Source organism: Haliotis cracherodii, unplaced genomic scaffold (genome assembly GCF_022045235.1).
Source record: "Haliotis cracherodii isolate W230 unplaced genomic scaffold, xgHalCrac1.p SCAF_44, whole genome shotgun sequence".
In the NCBI taxonomy this organism is placed as follows: domain Eukaryota; kingdom Metazoa; phylum Mollusca; class Gastropoda; order Lepetellida; family Haliotidae; genus Haliotis; species Haliotis cracherodii.
Window position 1 is genome coordinate 245567 of NW_027266302.1, and position 27443 is coordinate 273009.

Consider the following 27443-nt stretch of genomic DNA (forward strand, 5'->3'; position numbering starts at 1 on the left):
GTAAAAGTTTACACATTTTTAAGAAAGTGTTTCTCAATGAAACACTGATTACGCTGACTCATCTTATTTCAATGACATGATTATAATATGATTCAGACATAGTTTTGAAGAGTTATCAGTTGAATTGGTTATCTTCTTTAAATCACTGACTCAGAAATATAAAGAATCTCAAAGAGATCCAGTGTTTTATCTCAGGGATTAGTCATTGAGGGAGGTATGTACCAACAGTCACTAATGATGGAAAATACAAAATATATAAAACGTAAACCCCAAGAATAATTGTCTTGATTATCCGACGAAACATATTCCATTGGGCATAAGTCAGTGATGACACCAGGTGTTCGCAAAAAGGGTACGCATGTCCTGCCCTTCCGGAAGCACCGCCACTCACACAATTTGCACAAAAACGAAGTGTTTCTTTTTAAGGAAAAGCATGAAGGCATCCAAACCATGTCAGACAACTAACACATTATCACTTTAACTACCCAATTTCCCTTAAAACAATGCAGTTTGTTTCTTCCATTAAAGCCACTCTCAGCAACATTTTTCTCTTTCTCGGCAGTCTGTTTACTGATTTTTTGATAAAAGAATAAATGTGACACAGAACAGTCTAGAAAGAAAGTCTTCATTAGGAATCAGGTAACCCACATGCGTAGACTTGTTTTTCCGAATGGTCAACTTGATTTAGCAGGATTAGTGCCAGCAAAGTTAACCTGCGTTCCAATCAGCCGTCCTACATCAAACAGCCTGCTGTGATTTCGTTCACAGTGAAAGGAGATAGATACAGGGCACATTGAAGCCTGCCAATATCCTGCCCTCTCTCACATTTACGTCTCACCAAGATCAGGAGAAACCATTAAACAAATCTGACGCTAAGAGTCCGCCACAAACATGGCTTAATTACGTTTATCTATTTTATCAGCAACTGACCATGCCACACTGATGAGCACTGCTCCCTTACTTACTCTCAGACCAAAGTGTCAAGCTGAAACCTGAAGGGATACTTTGTCCCTTTATTGGATGCCTGGGATAGACAGATATGGAGCTATTGTTTACCACTTGTGTTAATTTGATAGCACAAATACTTCCAGGACACAAGTATTCAACATGGAAGGCCTGTTTGGAGATCTACTAATTAAAACCATCAAGGCCTTTGGGGTATATACATCCATATCCTCGTCACAACAAAACATCCAAATTAGTGGACGTGATAAGTAACAGTGATGACATCTGTTGTTTATGAAATAAAAATGTCCTGTAACACTCCGTCATCAAAGTGTTGGCCATAGAAACTGTCTGTTATAACAAATAGGTAAAGTACAGTCATGATGCCCTAGTTGCCAGTGTTATGACAAAGGGACACAGTAAAGTACAGTCATAATTCCCCAGTTGCTGGTGATATGACAAAGGGACACAGTAAAGTAAAGTCATAATTCCCCAGTTGCTGGTGTTATGACAAAGGGACACAGTAAAGTAAAGTCATAATTCCCCAGTTGCTGGTGTTATGACAAAGGGTACAATCATAATGCTCCAGTTGCTGGTGTTATGACAAGGGACACAGTAAAGTACAGTCATAATTCCCCAGTTGCTGGTGATATGACAAAGGGACACAGTAAAGTAAAGTCATAATTCCCCAGTTGCTGGTGATATGACAAAGGGACACAGTAAAGTAAAGTCATAATTCCCCAGTTGCTGGTGTTATGACAAAGGGTACAATCATAATGCTCCAGTTGCTGGTGTTATGACAAGGGACACAGTAAAGTACAGTCATAATGCTCCAATTGCCAGTGTTATGACAAAGGGACACAGTAAAGTACAGTCATAATTCCCCAGTTGCCAGAGTTATGACAAAGGGACACAGTAAAGTACAGTCATAATGCTCTAGTTGCTGGTGTTATGACGAAGGGACACAGTAAAGTAAAGTCATAATGCTCCAGTTGCTGGTGTTATGACAAAGAGACACAGTAAAGTCATAATATTCCAGTTGCTGGTGTTATGACAAAGTGACACAGTAAATTACAATCATAATGCTCCAGTTGCTGGTGTTATGGCATAGGGACACAGTAAATTACAATCATAATGCTCCAATTGCCTGTGTAATGACAAAAGGAAACAGTAAAGTCATAATTCCCCAGTTGCCAGAGTTATGACAAAGGGACACAGTAAAGTACAGTCATAATGCTCTAGTTGCTGGTGTTATGACGAAGGGACACAGTAAAGTAAAGTCATAATGCTCCAGTTGCTGGTGTTATGACAAAGAGACACAGTAAAGTCATAATATTCCAGTTGCTGGTGTTATGACAAAGTGACACAGTAAATTACAATCATAATGCTCCAGTTGCTGGTGTTATGGCATAGGGACACAGTAAATTACAATCATAATGCTCCAATTGCCTGTGTAATGACAAAAGGAAACAGTAAAGTCATAATTCCCCAGTTGCCAGAGTTATGACAAAGGGACACAGTAAAGTACAGTCATAATGCTCTAGTTGCTGGTGTTATGACGAAGGGACACAGTAAAGTAAAGTCATAATGCTCCAGTTGCTGGTGTTATGACAAAGAGACACAGTAAAGTCATAATATTCCAGTTGCTGGTGTTATGACAAAGTGACACAGTAAATTACAATCATAATGCTCCAGTTGCTGGTGTTATGGCATAGGGACACAGTAAATTACAATCATAATGCTCCAATTGCCAGTGTAATGACAAAAGGAAACAGTAAAGTCATAATTCCCCAGTTGCCAGAGTTATGACAAAGGGACACAGTAAAGTACAGTCATAATGCTCTAGTTGCTGGTGTTATGACGAAGGGACACAGTAAAGTAAAGTCATAATGCTCCAGTTGCTGGTGTTATGACAAAGAGACACAGTAAAGTACAGTCATAATGATCCAGTTGCTGGTGTTATGACAAAGAGACACAGTAAAGTAAAGTCATAATGCTCCAGTTGCTGGTGTTATGACAAAGAGACACAGTAAAGTACAGTCCTAATGCTCTAGTTGCTGGTGTTATGACAGTGTGTCAATAAACTCCCAGCCTACACAACAACCCCTCACTATTGCTAAACAAATATTTACACAACCAGGTGCAGATGGCAGTGTCTTCTCAAATGCCTTGTGTTTTCTATGAATACTTTACATTGATTTTATTGGAAGGACTTTTTAATGTACACAATGTATGAATTGTGTGGTGGAATCTTGCAACACTTTATGTGCGACTTCATACTTGAATGAACTAAAAACAATAACATCTACACATTTTATTATGAGTAAGGAAGATACACATGTGAACAAAAGAAAGACGTCCCCATCACTTTTGTTGTTTTCATAACAGAAATACTCAGAAAAGCTTTTAAGAATAGTCGGTGAGGTGAGGAGACATGGGGTTGAACATTGTGTTCAAGATTATTTCACTTTCACAGTGATGTGCATGATGCATCTGACTAGTGGTACAAGTCCGGTTCTATAGTGCTAGCTAGCCCTCCGGTCCTTGTGAAATCACAAGATCCCACTTTCGACTGGTTATTGTTTTTGTTCCAAGACAGTGGGACTCCAACAGTGAGAAGAGAAAGCACTTTTCAGTGAAGTTCATACAGCTGTATATGACAGTGAATATCACCAATCCCTTCAGCTCAACAAGTCATGTTTGTGTCATTACACCCTTTGAAGGGCAAGCGTCCAAACAGTTTTACTGTCATTCATGTCTAGCATGGCCGATGCTCTCCATACCCAGCCATAATTACTGCCTCCTGACACAAGGTATTCGCCTTACAAGCCACATACCCCCTGTCCATGAAACAGTGTTACTCTGCCTAGTAACCATTCATCAAAGTAAGCAACTGATTACTGCCATCATCATGCCTCTCCACACTTCAGTACAACTCATGAATAGCGGCTTCCATTGTTCCTACAACACAGTCTACATTCCAGACAATACCGACCATAGCTTGGAATAATTAGGAAATGCAAGGAACGAGTAGCCTTCGAGTGGGCACATACCCCTGCCCCATGCTCAGCCTTCCATCACTACAGCAAAATTACCACAGATAATAAATGATGGACCAAAATATTCAGATATAAACTCCCGGTTCTCTTTTCTTGAGACCAGCTTGTTAGCTATGTACAGTAAACTACGGTTATAACGAACTCAAAGGGACCACTGATTTGAGTTTGATATAAACATAGTTCATTATAAGCATATTGCATGTATAAACAGGTTGGTTCGGTGGTCACGCTCGCTGACTTGGTTTGATGCATGTCATCGATCCCAATTGCGTGGATAGATGCTCATGAAATTAATCAAGGGATTGTCTGGTCCAGACTCGATTATTTTCAGACCGCCGTCATATAGCTGGAATATTGCTGAGTGCGGCGTTGAACAACAAACCAACCAACCAAGCAAGCGTATGGCCGGGACCAAAAAATATGTTCGTTGCATGCTGCTTTCCAGTCCAACAGGGAGCACCAAAATATTCCCTTAGGTGGAAATCAAACCTGATTGCGAGGAAACACTTAAACAACTCTGTTACCATGTTTCTAGAAGATTTAGAGCGGTGAAATCTGAATTCCTAGTCATCAATTCTTACAACAAGCATAGGTTGTTGGAGACTAATTCTACCTTTGAGACATCAGTCTCAGCAACCTTAGGATATGTATATGCATCACACTGTATACCTGACCTAAGACTTAAAACACTCTTAAGAAAGAGATTGTACAGGCCCTTATGACTGAAAGTAGCTGTTTTGAGCAAGTGCAGACAAAATATAAAATGTCAATCCAGAGAGTAACCAGTCTTGATTGTCCACCAAGACAGAAAATCAGTGATGACACCAGGTTCTCACAAGAAGGGTAAGCATGATCTTGCTCTAATGGTAGCACCCTCCATTCACACAATTTGAATAAAAATGGAAGTGTTTGTTTGTTGCCTGATGCAGCACAGCATTCTGTGACAGCATACTTTTAATGCACACAATACTTGAACCTTCTTCTACTCCTCTCATCTTCTCCATCATGGCCATCACATCCACCACCAACCATTGGCGCCCTTTGATGAGGTGAGGTTGAAATGGGGCTTAACACTGTGTTCACAGCGATGTGGATGGATTAGTGTGTGGCAGATTGTACTTGTACAAACTTTGATAGAGTTAGCTGCTGAGACACTGTGTCATAGTTTAACATGGATACCCATGGAGACACATTATTACACTCCCGGCCGGTCAGTTCTTGTTTTATTGCCTTAATGCCGAGTGCAGGCAGGCTAACAACAAGTACCATTTTTTAACATCTTTAGTATGATTCAGCCAAGAGATTGAACCACTGACCTTCCAGTTCTCCAGGCAGATGCTCTACCAACTAAACCATGAAAGCGGTGGCACTCTTGGGCCAAGAAGGATTGGCCCAATCCTCAATACCAATGAGTCAAAGTGGCCATATCATGCTGTTGTTTTAGGAGTAGAAACTGACTGGGCTGCTAGCGTCTCAGGAATGATCCTTCATACCACCCTGTCATTCAAAGCCTTTTCCCCTTGTAAGACAAACAGTCACATTCCAGGCCCTTCTGACCACTGAGAGACTCATTGATACAGCAATGCTGACAGAAGGCCAACGCATCTGGAACATCTTCAGACCGAGAGTTCCTGTATGGGTCATGTGTCTGTGGGGGTAGCCTGGCCTGGTGATGGTGAGGAAGGAATCATCGGACGAGGAGAAACCCTGTGCCGTTAACCAAAATTTGACTCGAATAGTTCTTTCAGTGTTTGGTTTGCCATTACTGTTTCTTTGGGAAGTTGCAGGTGGTGAAATGTATTGCTATTTTCTGCTAGTTATTTCTTTATCTTAGTTATTTCTCCGTTTTCTGATTTCCTTTTATTTTTTATATTTATATTTTAATGCTTTTGTTTTATTTAGTTGGGACTTTGGGGATATATATATATATCTGGGTTTGTGTCTAGTCATATTTAGGATTAACAGGAAGTATCGAGCAGGAAAGACAATGAATACTCAAGTTTTTTATTGTTCTCTACATAATGCTGTTTTTTCTGCACCAAGGCACCTAACCCATTGTTAGATGTTTCAATGAGGTGAATCTGTTTAAACACCTTACTCATCTGCAATCAACATACCACACCAAAAAGTGAAAGCATTCATTTTAACCACTTAACTTCAGTTTTTCTATTTCCTGCAAATCAGTTTTGAAAGACTTCAGAACAGATGCACCATCAAGGAAGATCAACTATTGTTGACAGTGGTCTTCATTCAGGCAACATTCAATCTGACACTTGTCTTTGTTTAGCACACTAACTGGTTCTGATGAAAGCACTTGTTTCTGGAGATCTCTGAAGGAGGCAATGTCTCAATGAATAAAACCTTGTTGAGTTACGTATCTAGGCAGGATATATTTTGTCCGTGTGTAAATTAAAGTAGTTTTTCAGATGTTCCCCTACTACAAAAGCAGGAACTCATCAAGGGTTATTGCTCTGCACAGGGTTATAGTTCTAGGACTAACGAGAGGTCAAGGTTTGGGATGGAATTTTTGGAAAAAATATGTACAATTAATAATGTTGAAGCAGTTTACAATAAGTTGCAAACGTATCCGAATTTAAAGCAAACGCTGATAATTTACTGTTCTTCTGTTGAATATGATGATGTTTTAAACAAAAGTGATTCAAAACACATGCTGGTGTGGGACTCAATGTTTGTTTGTTTGTTTGTTTGTTCTTTATCCCTATCCAGTGATTGACATCATGAGCCTCAATCCACGCAATTGGGATACGATGACATGCATCAATCAAGTCAGCGAGCCTGACCACCCAATCGTATTAGTCGCCTCTTAAGACAAGCATAGCTTATTATGGCAAGCATGAGTTGCTGAAGACCTATTCTACCCCAGATCTTTACAGTTGTGGATTCAATGAGTCTGTGTTGTCCTTGCATTCATATTAGAAGAATGTTGTTGTTTGACCCTCACTGTTTGAGTTAGGTTTTACAACTCGTATTGCAAGCAATATTCCAGCAACAAAATGGCAGGCAATATAAAAATCAGGCTTCATATATTGTACCAATTTTGGGAATTGAACTTTGTAAAAGGAAGAGGACACTTCACTACCTCACTGGTCATTGAACCTGCCGAGTATGGATCATGAGACATAATACATGTACACAATGCATGTACTACACTGAACACTGTTTGTCCCATTACTATAAGTGGATGCAAGTTCTCAGGAAGGTCTGTATAGGTTAGAGTGTGAGGACCTGGTCTAATCCTTGAAATGGTTACAGTTCTTAGGGTAATACTGACATGTGCATGTTACAAGAGCAGGTTTGTTCACCATGTTGTGTTGAAATGTTGCTGTTCTTAGGGTAATACAGACAGGTACATTCTACAAGAGCAGTTTTGTTCAGCATGTTGTGTTGAAATGTTGCTGTTCTTAGGGTAATACTGACAGGTACATTCTACAAGAGCAGTTTTATTCAGCATGTTGTGTTGAAATGTTGCTGTTCTTAGGGTAATACTGACAGGTAGATCCTACAAGAGCAGGTTTGTTCACCATGTTGTGTTGAAATGTTGCTGTTCTTAGGGTAATACAGACAGGTACATTCTACAAGAGCAGTTTTGTTCAGCATGTTGTGTTTGAAATGTTGCTGTTCTTAGGGTAATACTGACAGGTACATTCTACAAGAGCAGTTTTATTCAGCATGTTGTGTTGAAATGTTGCTGTTCTTAGGGTAATACTGACAGGTAGATCCTACAAGAGCAGATTTGTTCACCATGTTGTGTTGAAATGTTGCTGTTCTTAGGGTAATACTGACAGGTACATTCTACAAGAGCAGTTTTATTCAGCATGTTGTGTTGAAATGTTGCTGTTCTTAGGGTAATACTGACAGGTAGATCCTACAAGAGCAGATTTGTTCACCATGTTGTGTTGAAATGTTGCTGTTCTTAGGGTAATACTGACAGGTAATTCCTACAAGAGCAGATTTGTTCACCATGTTGTGTTGAAATGTTGCTGTTCTTAGGGTAATAGTGACAGGTACATTCTACAAGAGCAGATTTGTTCACCATGTTGAAATGTTACTGTTCTTAAGGTAATACTGACAGGTACATTCTACAAGAGCAGTGTTGTTCACCATGTTGTGTTGAAATGTTGCTGTTCTTAGGGTAATACTGACAGGTACATTCTACAAGAGCAGTTTTATTCAGCATGTTGTGTTGAAATGTTGCTGTTCTTAGGGTAATACTGACAGGTAGATCCTACAAGAGCAGATTTGTTCACCATGTTGTGTTGAAATGTTGCTGTTCTTAGGGTAATACTGACAGGTACATTCTACAAGAGCAGTTTTATTCAGCATGTTGTGTTGAAATGTTGCTGTTCTTAGGGTAATACTGACAGGTAGATCCTACAAGAGCAGATTTGTTCACCATGTTGTGTTGAAATGTTGCTGTTCTTAGGGTAATACTGACAGGTAATTCCTACAAGAGCAGATTTGTTCACCATGTTGTGTTGAAATGTTGCTGTTCTTAGGGTAATAGTGACAGGTACATTCTACAAGAGCAGATTTGTTCACCATGTTGAAATGTTACTGTTCTTAAGGTAATACTGACAGGTACATTCTACAAGAGCAGTGTTGTTCACCATGTTGTGTTGAAATGTTGCTGTTCTTAGGGTAATACTGACAGGTACATTCTACAAGAGCAGTTTTGTTCACCATGTTGTGTTGAAATGTTGCTGTTCTTAGCGTAATACTGACAGGTACATTCTACAAGAGCAGATTTGTTCACCATGTTGTGTTGAAATGTTGCTGTTCTTAGGGTAATACTGACAGGTAGATCCTACAAGAGCAGATTTGTTCACCATGTTTGTTGAAATGTTACTGTTCTTAAGGTAATACTGACAGGTACATTCTACAAGAGCAGATTTGTTCACCATGTTTGTTGAAATGTTGCTGTTCTTAGGGTAATACTGACAGGTACATTCTACAAGAGCAGATTTGTTCACCATGTTTGTTGAAATGTTACTGTTCTTAAGGTAATACTGACAGGTACATTCTACAAGAGCAGTGTTGTTCACCATGTTGTGTTGAAATGTTGCTATTGCTGAGGAAATACTGACAGGTACATTCTACAAGGGCAGTTTTGTTCATCATGTTGTGTTGAAATGTTGCTGTTCTTAGGGTAATACTGACAGGTACATTTTACAAGAGCAGATTTGTTCACCATGTTGTGCTGAAATGTTGCTGTTCTTAAGGTAATACTGACAGGTACATTCTACAAGGGCAGTTTTGTTCACCATGTTGTGTTGAAATGTTGCTGTTCTTAGGGTAATACAGACAGGTACAGGACTAAGGAAGCATACCACTGTGTTACTGTCAATGTTGGAACTAACCATGCATTGGACCAGACTGTTTACAACCTGCCACACAGCAGGGCAGGACAATGGAATGAGGAAGAGAAACACTGGTGCAGGGGAGAAGGAAGTCTGTGAATTCCACCATCACCATGATGCGTCTGACCAGATTGTTTTTCTTCCCTTCTAGAAACTGTTTGGTGTGCCTCAGATTAATGAGCCTTATAGAGTGTCTGCTATAGTGATGGACCATAGAGAGTTAATGGTGGATCTCAGACAGTGATGTGAGATGTAGTATGTCTACTCTCTGATGATGATTGCAATAGCCCATAGAGAGTTAATGGTGGATCTCAGACAGTGATGTGAGATGTACTATGTCTACTCTCTGATGATGACTGCAATAGCCCATAGAGATTTAATGGTGGACCTCAGACAGTGATATGAGATGTACTTTGTCTACTCTCTGATGATGACTGCAATAGCTCATAGAGATTTAATGGTGGACCTCAGACAGTGATGTGAGATGTACTATGTCTACTCTCTGATGATGATTGCAATAGCCCATAGAGAGTTAATGGTGGATCTCAAACAGTGATGTGAGATGTACTTTGTCTACTCTCTGATGATGACTGCAATAGCCCATAGAGATTTAATGGTGGACCTCAGACAGTGATGTGAGATGTACTATGTCTACTCTCTGATGATGATTGCAATAGCCCATAGAGAGTTAATGGTGGATCTCAAACAGTGATGTGAGATGTACTTTGTCTACTCTCTGATGATGACTGCAATAGCCCATAGAGATTTAATGGTGGACCTCAGAAAGTGATGTGAGATGTACTTTGTCTACTCTCTGATGATGACTGCAATAGCCCATAGAGATTTAATGGTGGACCTCAGACAGTGATGTGAGATGTACTTTGTCTACTCTCTGATGATGATTGCAATAGCCCATAAAGAGTTAATGGTGGATCTCAGACAGTGATGTGAGATGTACTATGTCTACTCTCTGATGATGATTGCAATAGCCCATAGAGATTTAATGGTGGACCTCAGACAGTGATGTGAGATGTACTATGTCTACTCTCTGATGATGACTGCAATAGCCCATAGAGATTTAATAGTGGATCTCAAACAGTGATGTGAGATGTACTATGTCTACTCTCTGATGATGACTGCAATAGCCCATAGAGATTTAATGGTGGACCTCAGACAGTGATGTGAGATGTACTATGTCTACTCTCTGATGATGACTGCAATAGCCCATAGAGATTTAATGGTGGACCTCAGACAGTGATGTGAGATGTACTATGTCTACTCTCTGATGATGACTGCAATAGCCCATAGAGAGTTAATGGTGGATCTCAGACAGTGATGTGAGATGTACTTTGTCTACTCTCTGATGATGACTGCAATAGCCCATAGAGATTTAATGGTGGATCTCAGACACTGGTGTAAGATGTTCTCTGATGATACTTATGATGTTACTGGAATGTTACTGGAATGATGTTGTTGGAATGATGTTACCAGAATGATGTTGCTAGAATGATGTTACTAGAATGATGTTGCTAGAATGATGTTACAAGAATGATATCACTAGAATGATGTTATCAGAATGATGTTATTGGAAGGACAATTGAGTTTCATTTTCAACTGCTTTTACATCATTCCAGTCTGCTTAACATCAATAATGACCTTCACACGCTGTTCCATTTGTGAGCCACAGACCTTGAGTCAATGGTTTAACAATCAAGCTCGCTATCACTTGATATGAGTAAAACATATAACTAAAAACCAAGTTTGGATGAAAACTACAATCACAAAAAAAAAGAATCCGGTTCTGTACAGATGGAACATAGGTTCTCTTTAGGTTCTACATTGATTCAGGCAAACTATGGTTCTGAAATATCAAATATCTTGTGTTGGCAAAATAATGGTTCTGGCTGAACCTAACAGTAGTGTAGTATGTGCCTGGGCTAAACAATGATTATGTATTAAAAAAATGGTCCTGTATTTACCAGACAATGGTTCTCATAGGCCAATCAATGGTTCTGTTCAGGGAAAATAATGGTTGTTTTTGGCCAAACCATGGTTCTGTATAAACCAAGCAATGGTCTATAATCCGTATAGGCCAAACAATGGTCCTGAAAAGCCAAACATTGGTTATGTCTACACCAAACAATGGTTCTGTATAAACCAAGCAATGGTCAATAATACTCTGTATAGGCCAAACATTGGTCCTGAAAGCCCAACATTGGTTATGTATAAACCAAACAATGAGTTGTGTATAAACCAAACAATGCTTCTGTATAAACCAAACAATGGTCCATAATACTCTGTATAGGCCAAACATTGGTCCTGTATACACCAAACAATGGTTTTTACAGGCTAATCAATGGTTCTGAAAAGCCCAACATTGGTTATGTATACACCAAACAATGGTTCTGAAAAGCCAATTCTTGGTCCTCATAGGCCAAAGAACGGTTATGTATAGGCCAAAGAAATGGTTCTATATAGTCCTGCAATATCTGTGCCAGTTTGTAGTGGTGAGCTACAGTGAGAGAGATGAGCTGCCACAAGGCAAGGTAGAGATCAGCCAAGGTGGGAAAGGTCAGGAGAAGAAGAGAAGCAGACATGATATAGAATCCCTTTGTAGCAGCATCACCTCCAACATATGTGAAGTGACCTGGCAGGTATCTTATCATTACCATGATACCTCCCTGCCTGCCTCCACCCCCTCCCTGCCTGCCCCTACCCCCTCCCTTCTCATCCCTACCCCCTCCCCCACAGCTCCAACATACGTCCGACATCAGGTTACTGTCTACATAGAACCATAGCCCATATTCACACAGATTAGGTAAATATAATCAATGTTACCACCAAGTAACAACACTTGCCTCCATCCATTGCTGCTTGCTTCATACACTCTCAATTCTTGTCATACACACCTCCCTCCTTGTCATACACCCCTTCCTCCTTGCCATACACCCCTTCCTCCTTGCCATACACACCTTCCTCCTTGCCATACACCTCTTCCTCCTTGCCATACATCCCTTCCTCCTTGCCATACACCCCTTCCTCCTTGCCATACACCTCTTCCTCCTTGCCATACACCCCTTCCTCCTTGTCATACACCCCTTCCTCCTTGCCATACACCCCTTCCTCCTTGCCATACACACCTTCCTCCTTGCCATACACCTCTTCCTCCTTGCCATACATCCCTTCCTCCTTGCCATACACCCCTTCCTCCTTGCCATACACACCTTCCTCCTTGCCATACACCCCTTCCTCCTTGCCATACACACCTTCCTCCTTGCCATACACACCTTCCTCCTTGCCATACACACCTTCCTCCTTGCCATACACACCTTCCTCCTTGTCATACACCCCTTCCTCCTTGCCATACACCCCTTTCTCCTTGCCATACACACCTTCCTCCTTGCCATACACCCCTTCCTCCTCGTCATACACACCTTCCTCCTTGCCATACACACCTTCCTCCTTGTCATACACCACTTCCTCCTTGCCATACACCCCTTCCTCCTTGCCATACACCCCTTCCTCCACCCCTTCCTCCTTGCCATACACCCCTTCCTCCTTGCCATACACCCCTTCCTCCTTGTCATACACCCCTTCCTCCTTGCCATACACCCCTTCCTCCACCCTTCCTCCTTGCCATACACCCCTTCCTCCTTGCCATACACCCCTTCCTCCTTGTCATACACACCTTCCTCCTTGCCATACACCCCTTCCTCCTTGTCATACACCCCTTCCTCCTTGCCATACACCCCTTCCTCCTTGTCATACACACCTTCCTCCTTGCCATACACCCCTTCCTCCTTGCCATACACACCTTCCTCCTTGTCATACACCCCTTCCTCCTTGCCATACACACCTTCCTCCTTGTCATACACCCCTTCCTCCTTGCCATACACCCCTTCCTCCTTGTCATACACCCCTTCCTCCTTGCCATACACACCTTCCTCCTTGCCATACACCTTCCTCCTTGCCATACACCCCTTCCTGAGCTTGCCATACACCTCTTCTTCTGTGTTATGCACTTCTTGTCATAGACCCTTCATATGGAAGGACTGTCCATATTTCAGTAGTTTCCACATGTCCTATGGATACCCAACCCCTGTGAATGTTAGTGAGGTCCCAGCACCACTTCCCTCCACACTCCACACCCCCATACCTAGCCCAGCAGACCACCACTACACATGGCCAACATCAGGCTACTCTCCACACACAACTGTAGACCAACATTTACACTGATTAGGTAAATGTAATCACAATTGCCACCAGTAGTTACAGTCCCTGTCCATCACTGACGAGGCTGCACCCAACACAGTGCTCACGACCTCTGTGCTGATTATCAGAACCAACTGAGAATCTGAAGTCAGGCTGATTCAGAATTGCAGTGTTTTCAGGGTGATAATCACTTAGTCCCTCCATAACAAACACTGTAACAAACAGGTCCAATCATAATCTATGTGTATTTAAATATTCCCTATCTCCAAGTGTAGAAGCTTCACTGTTCCATTACTGTGCTCTGTATTAGTGAGAGAAAAAAAGTACGATAATCTATACTTTGCTAAGAAAGTGTAATCCCAAATATAACATTTGTTACATTTGACCACTTTCTAAATGGCATAGTGAATTCATGTATTAGTGAGGTCATAGAATAACATGTAGCCTTGCTCCAAGGCTGTACTGAAAGAAAAGTCCATGGATGTGGAGTTAATATGTCTGTCCTCCTAAGTCTAGATATGTGGACAGTACCTAAAGACTTCAGTCTCTTTAGGGACAACTTGTTCTTATTATTTACATAATCTAGAACTTATGATTTAATCTAATTATTTTTGCCTGAGAGACTTATGCCAGTCTAGATAACATGCTACATCCGAGTTGATGCTTCTCAGCACTCTAGGTCACCAAACTGAAACTAACAAAGTTACAAAGAAATCTAGATTGAACATCACTAATCAGTGAAGAATAAGGCAAATACTGCTAAATTACTGCGCCAGTGTTTACTTGTCATCTGTGGTCTTGTTCACTTCCCTCTTTTTAAATGTTTTCTATCTCTAAAGTTTGTCTAAAACCCTCGACCTAAAATGTTGATGCTACATCATCGAGGAGTGCTGTATTTTAGTTTTCAGTTGTTTTTTAATATAGTGTAACACAATGACTACACATGTAGGCATACGCTTTGTATTTAATCAATTACTAGCATTCAAATTATCCCATTTTAAGCATATGTTGTTTGAAAACAGTTCAATCCTCTAAAGCAATGACACGATGCCAAAATTACATATATATTATGCACTGAAAGTATTTCTAGCTTGTATGTTAATTTTCATAATGCCCCACCTAATATCATTCATTATTCCTTATAATGCCATCCTGTAGGTCACTCCTTATAATGCCATCCTGTAGGTCACTCCTTATAATACCATCCTGTAGGTCACTCCTTATAATACCATCCTGTAAGTTACTCTTCATAATGCCTCCCTAATTGCCATCCTTTGTAATTCCTTCTATGTCACTCTTAATATCCACCCTGTCAATGACTGTAAATAATGCCTCCCTGAAAGTTGATATCAATATTGCCATCCTTAGAGTGACACTGTGCTATTTATGGATCCTTCACGTTAATGCAACAGGCATTTTTTTAAGGTATCATCAAAGGCTGGTTATTTTCTTTAAAATCTCATCAATTCAAGGAAAAACAACTTTGCACTATACCTGTCTTGGAGTAAATTGTTACATTATTTGTAAACAAATCTATATTTTAGTGTAATGTTTCCTTCAGGTAAACATGTGGACAAATCAAAATGGCATAAATACATTTTGATTCAAGCGAACAAATTATATTGTGATACAAGTTTCACAATGTGCAAGTGAACTTAAATCAAACTGAACATTGAAAATGGTTTGAACTTTTGAAACATGGAGAACTGAACGCACAGGTGCAAATTGAAAGCATAAGCATTTGGAGAAACAAACCAAATTTGCACGTTTTATATACAGGAGTTAAGCTTGGAGAAAACAGGGCCATGCAGATTAAACAAACAACTGGCTGAACAATAAAACCAATCATGTCATTTTATTCAACTTTTCAAGTAATTTCACATCTCTGGAATTTCAAGTGTGACATTACAGAGACAAATCCACATTTCCTTCCACAACTCTAGACCCCCTTGTCCAACTGAAGAGTGAAAAATAATAATAACTTTTAGCGGGAGACGAACAGTGGTTTAAAAAGAAAAAATATTTTCACCGAAAAAACAAAAGGATTCAATAGAATAAAAAAAATTCTGCCAAAATAATCACAATGACATATTAGCAAATTATAAATAGAGAAAAATATATAGAAAGGTAGATAAGAAAAGATATAATATTTTTAACCTCAAGGACAAGACAAGGTAAAATGTAGAGGTTTAAACACGGCAATGTTATTCTCCAAACTAACTCATGCAGGGAAATCCTAGATTTTGTTAGCCATAACCACTACATTTAACAAAAATTAGACTGTTCTTCTTCCTAGCATCAAACTGGGTTGTACTGAGGATTGCAATTAGGAGCTGGGAAGCTGGGAAGACGAAACACTAGTGAGGTATTTTTATGGGATCGGCCAAACAGTATGGACTAGCCCCCATCTGGGGTTGTACAAGCAGGGTAATGAGGGGTGAGGCAGCCCAATCTTGGGGGGAGGGATGCAGACGTTGCCAACACAGGATCAGAGGTCTATCAAAGATGTCTGGCAATGGCAGCTCAGCATGCTGACCAAACGTTTGGCATAAGCAAGAATTACACCCTATCTCTTTCTTCTTGAAGTCGTCACTGCGCTATGTATGTTCCATGATGTGAGAAATTCTCAAAATGTTTGCAACACATTTGCTCAATTTACACCACCATAAATGTTTTCAGACGATCACCTAATCATTAAGACCCAATATTTACAATCACTGTAATTGACCTTGGCTTAATTTATATCATCTAAGTACCAAGGTGTGTGAGGACTATTAAACGTCGACTACAATTTGTAAAGTGACCCTATGACAAAATATTAACTCTTAGAAGTTGAATGAACCTTGCAATGTTTTTTTGAGTGCTTGCCATTCACATTTCAGTACAAGACGCTATGATCTGGTGCCAGCTCGCTTTATATTTCTGATTATCAGCCAATAACATATATTCTGTTGGATGCAAATGATAAATGGGTTACTTATTTTTGTGTCGCTCATGTTTCAAGTTCAACTCAGTGTCTTGGCTAGGTCTCCTCAAAGTGAAATCATTTATTATGAAGGAGTGAGTGAGTGAATAAGGTTTTAAGCAGTTTTTGGCACTATTCCAGCAACATCACGTAACTTTGAAGAAATCATGAACACCTCCAGCAGAATCTAGTTTTAAGCCTGTGTGATTGCAACAAATGCCCAACACCAAAAGCCCCTGGAGAAAGAGATCATCACCAATCACAAGGACAACTTGTAGAGTGTTTGAGAGTTATGGTACACACATACATATTTAAGTAGAATCTTATCAAAGTTACCATTGTATCCATAGAGTATTCCAAGAATTCGTAAAAGTTTGTAAATCAGACTGTTCAAACCATGCTATATATCTGTCTGAATTTATTTTGCAAACTGTAAAATGTTATTCAACACATGCATTGAGACTGACTTAGGTTTCACGTCTACTGGAAAGTGTTGAGAAACAAAAGAAGAATAAACTCTGTTGTGTAAACTGGAAATGGGATTTATTCTCTGTAAATCTACCCCCACCCCAGACAGAAGGGTAGACAACTCCTACAGTACATCCAGGGGGCGCCACCTTCCTGTCTGGGTGGGGCCATACAGCCAAGACTTCCAGAGGTAGAATAGTCACAATAACTTACCAAAAATGTCTGTACACCTTTTGAATATTTTGTATTCTCCTAGAAAATAGATGGCGGCCATTTCCTTCCAACAACAACTTTGTCTTTTATCAACAATTTTGACACAGTTGTCGACTGATGACATGACATTGGCTATATGTACAGCATGAGATACAGCGTAAGGCACAACAATATCAACTTCACACAAGTTCCCAGTGAAAAACACCTGCTACCTTCGCACGTATAATCGTCCAATCGGTTGTGACCAGCAGCACACTGACACGTGTACGAGCCAATCGTATTAACACACACTGTGTTGCTAGTGCAATGGTGGCCATTTTTCCCACCCTCAGTAGCACACTCATCGATGTCTGAAAGAGAAGAAAAAAGACTTTTTAAATCACACAAATACAAAGTTATTTTCGAAAGGTTCAATCATTTCATGTTAACAAAACACACCCCTAGAAACTGATCACACCAAAAGGACACTGACGTGAGAGTCTGTTCTAATTACCATAGCTTGTCTTAATCAACATCCATGTTGACAGAGTATGGCTCACATAGACCAAACATATAATTGCTTTCCTTATAATTCAAGGCAAATATTTTATTCAATTCATGTAAGTCATGTTCCTGGCAAAGAAATGCACACATTCACATTGGCACATTCAAGCATATTGAACATCCAGTGAGCTGGGTTAAATGCTGATTTAAACCAAGCTCGCTCACCTGCCTCATACAATGACAATGAGGACAAATTGTAACGGGTACTGTCAGTCAATTATAAACAACATCGCATGTGTCTTTGATGATCTGTTACAATCCAATACAATTTTCCATGATGGACTACATAAACAAGGACAAAATATCTGGAACTGACATTTTGTTTGTTTGCTATTGTTTAACATAGCACTCAGTATAATTCCAGCTATGAGGGCAGTCTGTCAATACTTGGGTCTGGTCTTGACAATCCAGTGATTGACATCATGAGCATTGTTCTACGCATGGGGGATACAATGACATGCATCAACCAAGTCAGTGAGTCTGACCACCCAATCCTGTAAGTCGCCTCTTACAACAAGCACAGTCGCCTTTTACAAGTCCTAACACTTAGTACACCCTACATACAGAAACCATTTTTGTAAGGTTTTAATGTTTTCCTTTATAGCCCCCATGGAACAGCTACTCTCCAAAAGGGTAGGGGGATATTCTAAAATAACGAAAGATTACAGAAATACAAATAGGTATCGAGGGAGGGTTCTAGCCTGGATCTTCAAGAGGAGGACAAGCATGGGTTGCCAAAGACCAATTCTAACCTGGATCTTCAAGGGGAAGACAAGCATGGGTTGCCAAAGACCAATTCTAACCTGGATCTTCAAGGGGAAGACAAGCATGGGTTGCCAAAGACCAATTCTAACCTGGATCTTCAAGGGGGAGACAAGCATGGCAAAGACCAATTCTAACCTGGATCTCCAAGGGGAAGACAAGCATGGGTTGCCAAAGACCAATTCTAACCTGGATCTTCAAGGGGAAGACAAGCAAGGGTTGCTAAAGACCAATTCTAACCTGGATTTTCATAGGGGTGAAAGTAAACTATTCTTACCCTTAAGCATCAGGTACAAGTTTAAAATATTCAAAAACTTTCAACACTAACTGAATGTTAAACTTTGCATTAAAGGTCAATGCTGGAGCTCCAAAATCTTTTTAGAAGATGAGAATGCAGGAATTCTGTTGCCTTATATAGACATTCCTCCGACGACACCTATCTTGACAACTCTAGCAACCAATTATAGCTGTTCATTACTCTGCAGCTACAACCATATTTTGTGAGCATTTTTTTCTTACAGACAGTAACTCTACCTTTGGCTTGTCATAATCCATCACTTAGTTGTATTTGTATAAGACGGGCCAACCATCACAGCAACAACCACTTCTGGAGTTAACATCCCCGATTAACCAGTCAAAAACAAGAAGTGCCAAAATCAACCAATCACAACACCCCATTCATGATAAGTCTCTTCTAAAACATGGCTGGACAATGCGTTTAGAACCATTAAGGTAACAAACAAAGACAAGCGTTTTCCTTGCCTACAAAGATTAAGTTTTCCATGTAGTACAATACCGATAAAGATAAGTTCTAAGAAAAGAAGCCTCAATGTTGAAAAGAAAAACATGGAGTGAGGAAGGCAATGATACCTAGAACACGAGTTTCATGTTGCCAAACTGATACTTTGTGGACACGAACCCGACAGGTATCTCAGATCACCTGACCTCTTATGTTTAAGCTGATGAGTTAAACTGATGGTTTGTTTTCATCTTCACAAAGCAATGTTTTTCTCTGCTTCCCTATACTAAGGCTGTCTCTATCATCAAGGTGTTGCATAACAAGGATTCCATGTTGCCTCCGACAACTCCTAGTTTTGTCTCTGATGAATATATCATCATGACATTGACTTACGGTGCCATTCACCTCTGTGCAGTACATCACCACAATGCTAACTATTTCACTCAGAACAACCAACAATGGCTCACAAGCATTCACAAATAACTCACATAGGACTTGCAAATGTTATTACCTGCTTTCTTTGCTCATAAGTAGCGGAGAAAGTTCAAGAATATCTTTTCCATACTTAGACAAACCAACATTCTGGATGCAGTAGGCTTAAAGGGGCTCGTTTCAGCTATTAGGCCAACTCACTGTTTGCCTTGGTTATTCCTACAGAGCTACTCATCTGCCAACTTTTGTCCCATAACAGAGTTGATAATACAGGGTAACAAGTGTTATCACAAGTGGACGACAAGACTAAGCCTATTATTATATTCACACGTTCACACATCTGTTAACTTCCGTTTTGATCAAAGTGGTGTAACAAAAAACAAACTCAAAGTCAATGGCATGATTTTGTTCATCCGAGACAAAACTAGGAGTTGTCGGAGGCACATGGAATCCTTGTTATGCAACACCTTGATGATAGAGACAGCCTTAGTATATGGAAGCAGAGAAAAACATTGCTTTGTGAAGATGAAAACAAACCATCAGTTTAACTCATCAGCTTAAACATAAGAGGTCAGGTGATCTGAGATACCTGTCGGGTTCGGGTCCACAAAGTATCAGTTTGGCAACACGAAACTCGTGTTCTAGGTATCATTGCCTTCCTCACTCCATGTCCTTCTAAAAGGCATCGTGTGTTCATGCTTGTTCTTTCCACCAGGGGGCACGGGTGGCCCAGTCGTCTAAGGCGCCGCGATTCGTTGTGCAGAATTGCATCCCTTGGGCATGCCAGAAACCTATGATTGTGGGTTCAAATCCCGGTTCGCCCCGATTATGTTTCCAGGTTTGTCAGCACCATACCCGTGCTCGTGGGTTTCACCGAAGTGGCAAACGTCTGAGACCTGCATCACTTCGGGCTTTCCTCCCACATTAAGCTGACACGCGTTGATATAACTGGAATACTGTTGAAAGCAGCGTTAAACCCAACTCACTCACTCACTCTTTCCACCACCGTGTCAGGTATTTTGGGGGATTGTGGTGGGGGGAGAGAGGTATCACTCAAACAGTTCCGTGGCATTAAAATACATACTTTTTTATAGACCCTACATGTTCTGTATGTCATACATTACATGAAATGCTTGCCTTGCTTCAAGTTTGCAAAATCAATGAGTGAGTGAGTTAAGAATAACGATGCTATGAACAGTATTTCAGTTAATGCAGCACAGCCTATATGACTGAAGTGAGAGTAAAAGCCAAAGTGACTAAGGTCATTAAAACATTTTAATCTGCTACAACCAAAGACTAATATCGGTTCTACACAGGGAGCTGTGGTCACTTAAACCCAAGGCTACCTTTGCCATCCCTAAATACAAGAAACAAAAGACATGTGTTGTTTGGGGGGCCCTGTAAAAATCAAATCGAGAAACTGTCCCTACACCAGAAAGGTTAGGCACTATTAAACAATTCAAATTCAAACTGGACATTGTCAGTATTGGGTGCAGCCTAACATGGAGATTTCCATTTCCTCATCAAATAGACAGAATAAATATCAATATCTTCTTGCCAAGATTTGACGACTCTTTACCATAGTGAAAGGAAATAAACTGTGACTAACGATTCAATAAGACTTCTTGTTGAGGCAAATGATACCATTTTATGTATGTAATATCTGAGTACAGGGTCCTGCCGAGAGCATGAGGTAACATTGGATGTCTGTGACAGCAGAGAAAATTATAACAGTCTATCCTCCCCATAGTGCTTCCTATGGATGACAAACTCCACCAATCAAGCACAAATCACTGATCGCTGACTACAGATGGACAGAATGTGAGGGTCACAAAGGGTGGACAACAAGACACAATTCCTTATTTTGAGCCAATTTGTCAGAAATATTATGTCAACAGCTCTACACAATGCAGATCAGAATAACATTAATCAATCAGTTAATCTTAAGCCTGTGAAGTGAGAATAAGGAGACAACGTAAGCATGATTAAATATTTCATTCGCATTCTTTGCCCCTTCATCGTTAGCCTCATTGTAATTTACGGAATTTGTACAAGAGTAGAGCCAGTAAATCCATAGAGACCAATAACCCCCTGAACAAGGAAATAGCCTCCCTGCGATAGCGTTCTTCTAATAGCGCAATCTCTAGGGCGTGTTTGGATAGTGTGTTCAAAAGCTTTACCAATATCGTCTTCATCGACTATGAATCCTAAACAGACTGCATCATGGGAAATAATGCTGCTGTTCTTTAAAATCAGACTGATATGTATAAAAATAATTCAGGGAATTACAAACGATATGAAAGTCATTTTGTCCTCATTGAAATTAATAATGCATTTCTACACAACAACTTTTATTCAACAGCTGAGCTGATAATAAATAACATTTAAAATATTACTTTCAACAAATAATATTAACAGATGATATTTGCAATTGAATTTACAGAATAAATGTGCATTAAAGGATATTTTCTGAATTATGGATAAAAACCATCTCATCCTTTTAATTTTAAATGACTAAAAACACTAGATTAAAATTAGTTGATTATCAAACTTAAAACAGGAAATTCTTCCAGAAAATGATTTATGGCAATTGCTACATCTTTAACACCAGATTTATCATTACTTAGATTTTTTTTCCTTTCGTCTTAATAATCAACATATGTTTTCTCCAGTCTGTTGCCTACGGTTACTGCATCTCCCTACGATACAAATCTTTCCTAGATCAAAGGCGAAAGTATATCTTTCACACTAAATAATCTATATTTCCGCATTTTTTCCCCTATTTTCAATGATGAACATGTGTACCTTCCAGATCTTTGCTCGAGGTTGCTATCTCTGTGAACAGATACAAATCTCTTCCAAATCCAACCAACACCATAAAACTTTTGCTACTCATCCTCAAGCTAAATGGGACAAAGAAAATTAAGGCTGCACAGGAAGTGGGCATAAAGCTTACTCGACTCAAATCCTCTCTTATTTTTTGTCGAGACGAAGATAAAATGAACTTGTTCCCCCCTCCTTCAACCGAGCTAACAGGTGGTCCAACTGTAGAGCTACCGCTATTATCACATGGACTGCAAATGCCTTAGTTCCCCCTATCTTGTCTGAAACACTGCGAGGCGGGGGGACCTTGAGCCCCCTGGGCCCTTGTGAAAGATCACAACTATAAATATTGCGAACGCTGGTAGGTAGCAGACGTATTGCGTGATCAGAGGCCAAGCAGCTTCCTGGAATGAAACTTAGACACAAATACCATCGTATAATGTTAAGATAATTCCAAACTTCACCAGATCAGTCAATCTTCCTCACAGAAATATCACAACTTTTCCTGTTTACAGAGCAAATTTGTCATAATAAGCATATGGATGTTACTCGGTTTCGTTTATACATTCGGCAGACATTTCATTCCGTATCTAATTCACTGCAATTATAGCTTAACACCGATTCCACCCTCCGAGATGGACCGCTACCCTGAACAGTCAATGACCTTTGAAAGGTCTCTATCTAAGCAGTTCCAGACAGCATGGATCTTCTAGACAATGCCCTCAGTTAACCGCAATCCCAACCTATACAAACATGTCGGACACGATGCAGATACCTTCAGCTTGCAGAATGCCATCCACTCCCTGACACACACACCCTCCTCCCCCCACCTCCCCTAAACTGCAGAAATCTCCAACACAAATATGCAGCAACCTTCCCAGGTATTCCTCCTCCATTGGAAGGAACTGACACAAGATTGGAGAAGTCTGTTGATTTGTGGTGCGAATTTCAATCTAAACAGGATTCTTAGATCTGTTCTTAGTCAATTCAATACAATCTCACATTTGCAGTATCAGGTATCACAGTTGAAGCATGAAGGAAGTGCAGTGTTCATCTCCACACCAGCCAATAACCTCAAGGCCACTCAACTCACACTAATGTTTCTCATCAACAATCAACTTCCTAAAGAAGAACTCTGCTTGACAGTCGTTGGTTTGTTGTTTTACGCCTCACTCAGCAATATTCCAGCTATATGGCAGCGGCCTGTAAATAATCAAGTCTGGACCAGACAATCCAGTGATTGATATCATGAGCATCGATCCACACAATTGGGATCGATGACATGCTTCAACCAAGTCAGCGAGCCTGACCACCCGATCACGCTAGTTGCCTCTTACAACAAGCATAGTTGCCTTTTAAGGCAAGCATGGGTTGCTGAAGACCTATTCTACCCCGGATCTTCAAGGGTCCTGCTTGACAGTCAGCTGTTCAAGTCTATGAAGAGTTGCACTTATGTCATGTATGAACATTGTTTCAATGTAATATTGGTAATCAGTAAATTATTATATACTGATTAACATATTCAAGTTTTTGCAATATTTGTCACAAATATCCAAATGAATTGTTCTGTGTATTTAGACATGAGGTAATCAAACACAACAATGTCGTTAGTCGGGTTCGAATCTCATTCCATGCATGTGCTTCATTGTGTGTATACACGATAAAATCAGTATCAGCACACAAACAGTGGAATTTCTTCAAAGGCTTGCTCGATCTTGCTAACACAGCCAGTTGGCCAAAGCCAAGTTCCCATTTAAGAGCTGCTACAGTGTGTTTGATTTGGCCAAGTTCCCCTTTAAGAGCTGCTACAGTGTGTTTGATTTGGCCAAGTTCCCCTTTAAGAGCTGCTACAGTGTGTTTGATTTGGCCAAGTTCCTCTTTAAGAGCTGCTACAGTGTGTTTGATTTGGCCAAATTCCCCTTTAAGAGCTGCTACAGTGTGTTTGATTTGGCCAAGTTCCCCTGTAAGAGCTGCTTCAGTGTGTTTGATTTGGCCAAGTTCCCCTTTAAGAGCTGCTACAGTGTGTTTGATTTGGCCAAGTTCCCCTTTAAGAGCTGCTACAGTGTGTTTGATTTGGCCAAGTTCCTCTTTAAGAGCTGCTACAGTGTGTTTGATTTGGCCAAGTTCCCCTGTAAGAGCTGCTACAGTGTGTTTGATTTGGCCAAGTTCCCCTGTAAGAGCTGCTACAGTGTGTTTGATTTGGCCAAGTTCCCCTTTAAGAGCTGCTACAGTGTGTTTGATTTGGCCAAGTTCCCCTTTAAGAGCTGCTACAGTGTGTTTGATTTGGCCAAGTTCCTCTTAAGAGCTGCTACAGTGTGTTTGATTTGGCCAAGTTCCCCTTTAAGAGCTGCTACAGTGTGTTTGATTTGGCCAAGTTCCTCTTAAGAGCTGCTACAGTGTGTTTGATTTGGCCAAGTTCCTCTTTAAGAGCTGCTACAGTGTGTTTGATTTGGCCAAGTTCCTCTTAAGAGCTGCTACAGTGTGTTTGATTTGGCCAAGTTCCCCTTTAAGAGCTGCTACAGTGTGTTTGATTTGGCCAAGTTCCTCTTAAGAGCTGCTACAGTGTGTTTGATTTGGCCAAGTTCCCCTTTAAGAGCTGCTACAGTGTGTTTGATTTGGCCAAGTTCCCCTTTAAGAGCTGCTACAGTGTGTTTGATTTGGCCAAGTTCCCCTTTAAGAACTGCTACAGTGTGTTTGATTTGGCCAAGTTCCCCTTTGAGAGCTGCTACAGTGTGTTTGATTTGGCCAAGTTCCCCTGTAAGAGCTGCTACAGTGTGTTTGATTTGGCCAAGTTCCCCTTTGAGAGCTGCTACAGTGTGTTTGATTTGGCCAAGTTCCCCTTTGAGAGCTGCTACAGTGTGTTTGATTTGGCCAAGTTCCCCTTTGAGAGCTGCTACAGTGTGTTTGATTTGGCCAAGTTCCCCTTTGAGAGCTGCTACAGTGTGTTTGATTTGGCCAAGTTCCCCTTTGAGAGCTGCTACAGTGTGTTTGATTTGGCCAAGTTCCCCTTTGAGAGCTGCTACAGTGTGTTTGATTTGGCCAAGTTCCCCTTTAAGAGCTGCTACAGTGTGTTTGATTTGGCCAAGTTCCCCTTTGAGAGCTGCTACAGTGTGTTTGATTTGGCCAAGTTCCCCTTTAAGAGCTGCTACAGTGTGTTTGATTTGGCCAAGTTCCCCTTTAAGAGCTGCTACAGTGTGTTTGATTTGGCCAAGTTCCCCTTTAAGAGCTGCTACAGTGTGTTTGATTTGGCCAAGTTCCCCTTTAAGAGCTGCTACAGTGTGTTTGATTTGGCCAAGTTCCCCTTTGAGAGCTGCTACAGTGTGTTTGATTTGGCCAAGTTCCCCTTTAAGAGCTGCTACAGTGTGTTTGATTTGGCCAAGTTCCCCTTTGAGAGCTGCTACAGTGTGTTTGATTTGGCCAAGTTCCCCTTTAAGAGCTGCTACAGTGTGTTTGATTTGGCCAAGTTCCCCTTTAAGAGCTGCTACAGTGTGTTTGATTTGGCCAAGTTCCCCTTTGAGAGCTGCTACAGTGTGTTTGATTTGGCCAAGTTCCCCTTTGAGAGCTGCTACAGTGTGTTTGATTTGGCCAAGTTCCCCTTTAAGAGCTGCTACAGTGTGTTTGATTTGGCCAAGTTCCCCTTTAAGAGCTGCTACAGTGTGTTTGATTTGGCCAAGTTCCCCTTTGAGAGCTGCTACAGTGTGTTTGATTTGGCCAAGTTCCCCTTTAAGAGCTGCTACAGTGTGTTTGATTTGGCCAAGTTCCTCTTAAGAGCTGCTACAGTGTGTTTGATTTGGCCAAGTTCCTCTTTAAGAACTGCTACAGTGTGTTTGATTTGGCCAAGTTCCTCTTTAAGAGCTGCTACAGTGTGTTTGATTTGGCCAAGTTCCCCTTTAAGAGCTGCTACAGTGTGTTTGATTTGGCCAAGTTCCCTTGTAAGAGCTGCTACACTGTGTTTGATTTGGCCAAGTTCCCCTGTAAGAGCTGCTTCAGTGTGTTTGATTTGGCCAAGTTCCCCTTTAAGAGCTGCTTCAGTGTGTTTGATTTGGCCAAGTTCCCCTTTAAGAGCTGCTACAGTGTGTTTGATTTGGCCAAGTTCCCCTTTAAGAGCTGCTACAGTGTGTTTGATTTGGCCAAGTTCCCTTGTAAGAGCTGCTACAGTGTGTTTGATTTGGCCAAGTTCCCCTGTAAGAGCTGCTTCAGTGTGTTTGATTTGGCCAAGTTCCCCTTTAAGAGCTGCTACAGTGTGTTTGATTTGGCCAAGTTCCCCTTTAAGAGCTGCTACAGTGTGTTTGATTTGGCCAAGTTCCCTTGTAAGAGCTGCTACAGTGTGTTTGATTTGGCCAAGTTCCCCTGTAAGAGCTGCTACAGTGTGTTTGATTTGGCCAAGTTCCCCTGTAAGAGCTGCTACAGTGTGTTTGATTTGGCCAAGTTCCCCTTTAAGAGCTGCTACAGTGTGTTTGATGCATCATCTGCACAGCCTTTTCTGTTAACATCTCAAAATTTACTTCCAACAATAAACTACGACTATTAAAAAGCTATCAATAATAAATTTACCAAATAAGAAAGTCATGTTTAATTTAGAAATATTCACATTGAGTTTGCCTTTAAACCATTTTCAATTTGACAGAAAACTCATCTCTAGGAATGTAGGACATGCAGACGATAACGTCGTCATCATTGTTGCTGAGGCAATTTGTGCATAGTGACAAGATTCACCCACAATCTAGGTCAATTCCAGGTGAGCTGTGTCAGTATTGAGGGGGTGGGGGTTGGGGGTGGGGAATTTTTTGGGGGTGTGAGGGTGTGTTCCTTCTAAACCATACACAAGAGTACTTTGTAGACCCTATACACAGGAAAATATGGACAGTCATGTAAAGCTTTAGTCCTAGTTGTGGGTGCTTATA

General features: G+C 40.6%; 1 protein-coding gene across 3 annotated transcripts in view; it reads right to left on the reverse strand.

The window, feature by feature from the left end:
* LOC139441760 (protein kinase C-binding protein NELL2-like) overlaps positions 1–27443 on the reverse strand; it is a 276342-nt gene that overhangs the window by 131317 nt on the left and 117582 nt on the right. For all 3 annotated transcript variants that reach the window (XM_071222539.1, XM_071222540.1, XM_071222541.1), the window contains one exon: positions 17453–17590. In XM_071222539.1, the coding sequence (XP_071078640.1) occupies positions 17453–17590 (138 nt within the window). The remainder of the gene's footprint in view (positions 1–17452; positions 17591–27443) is intronic.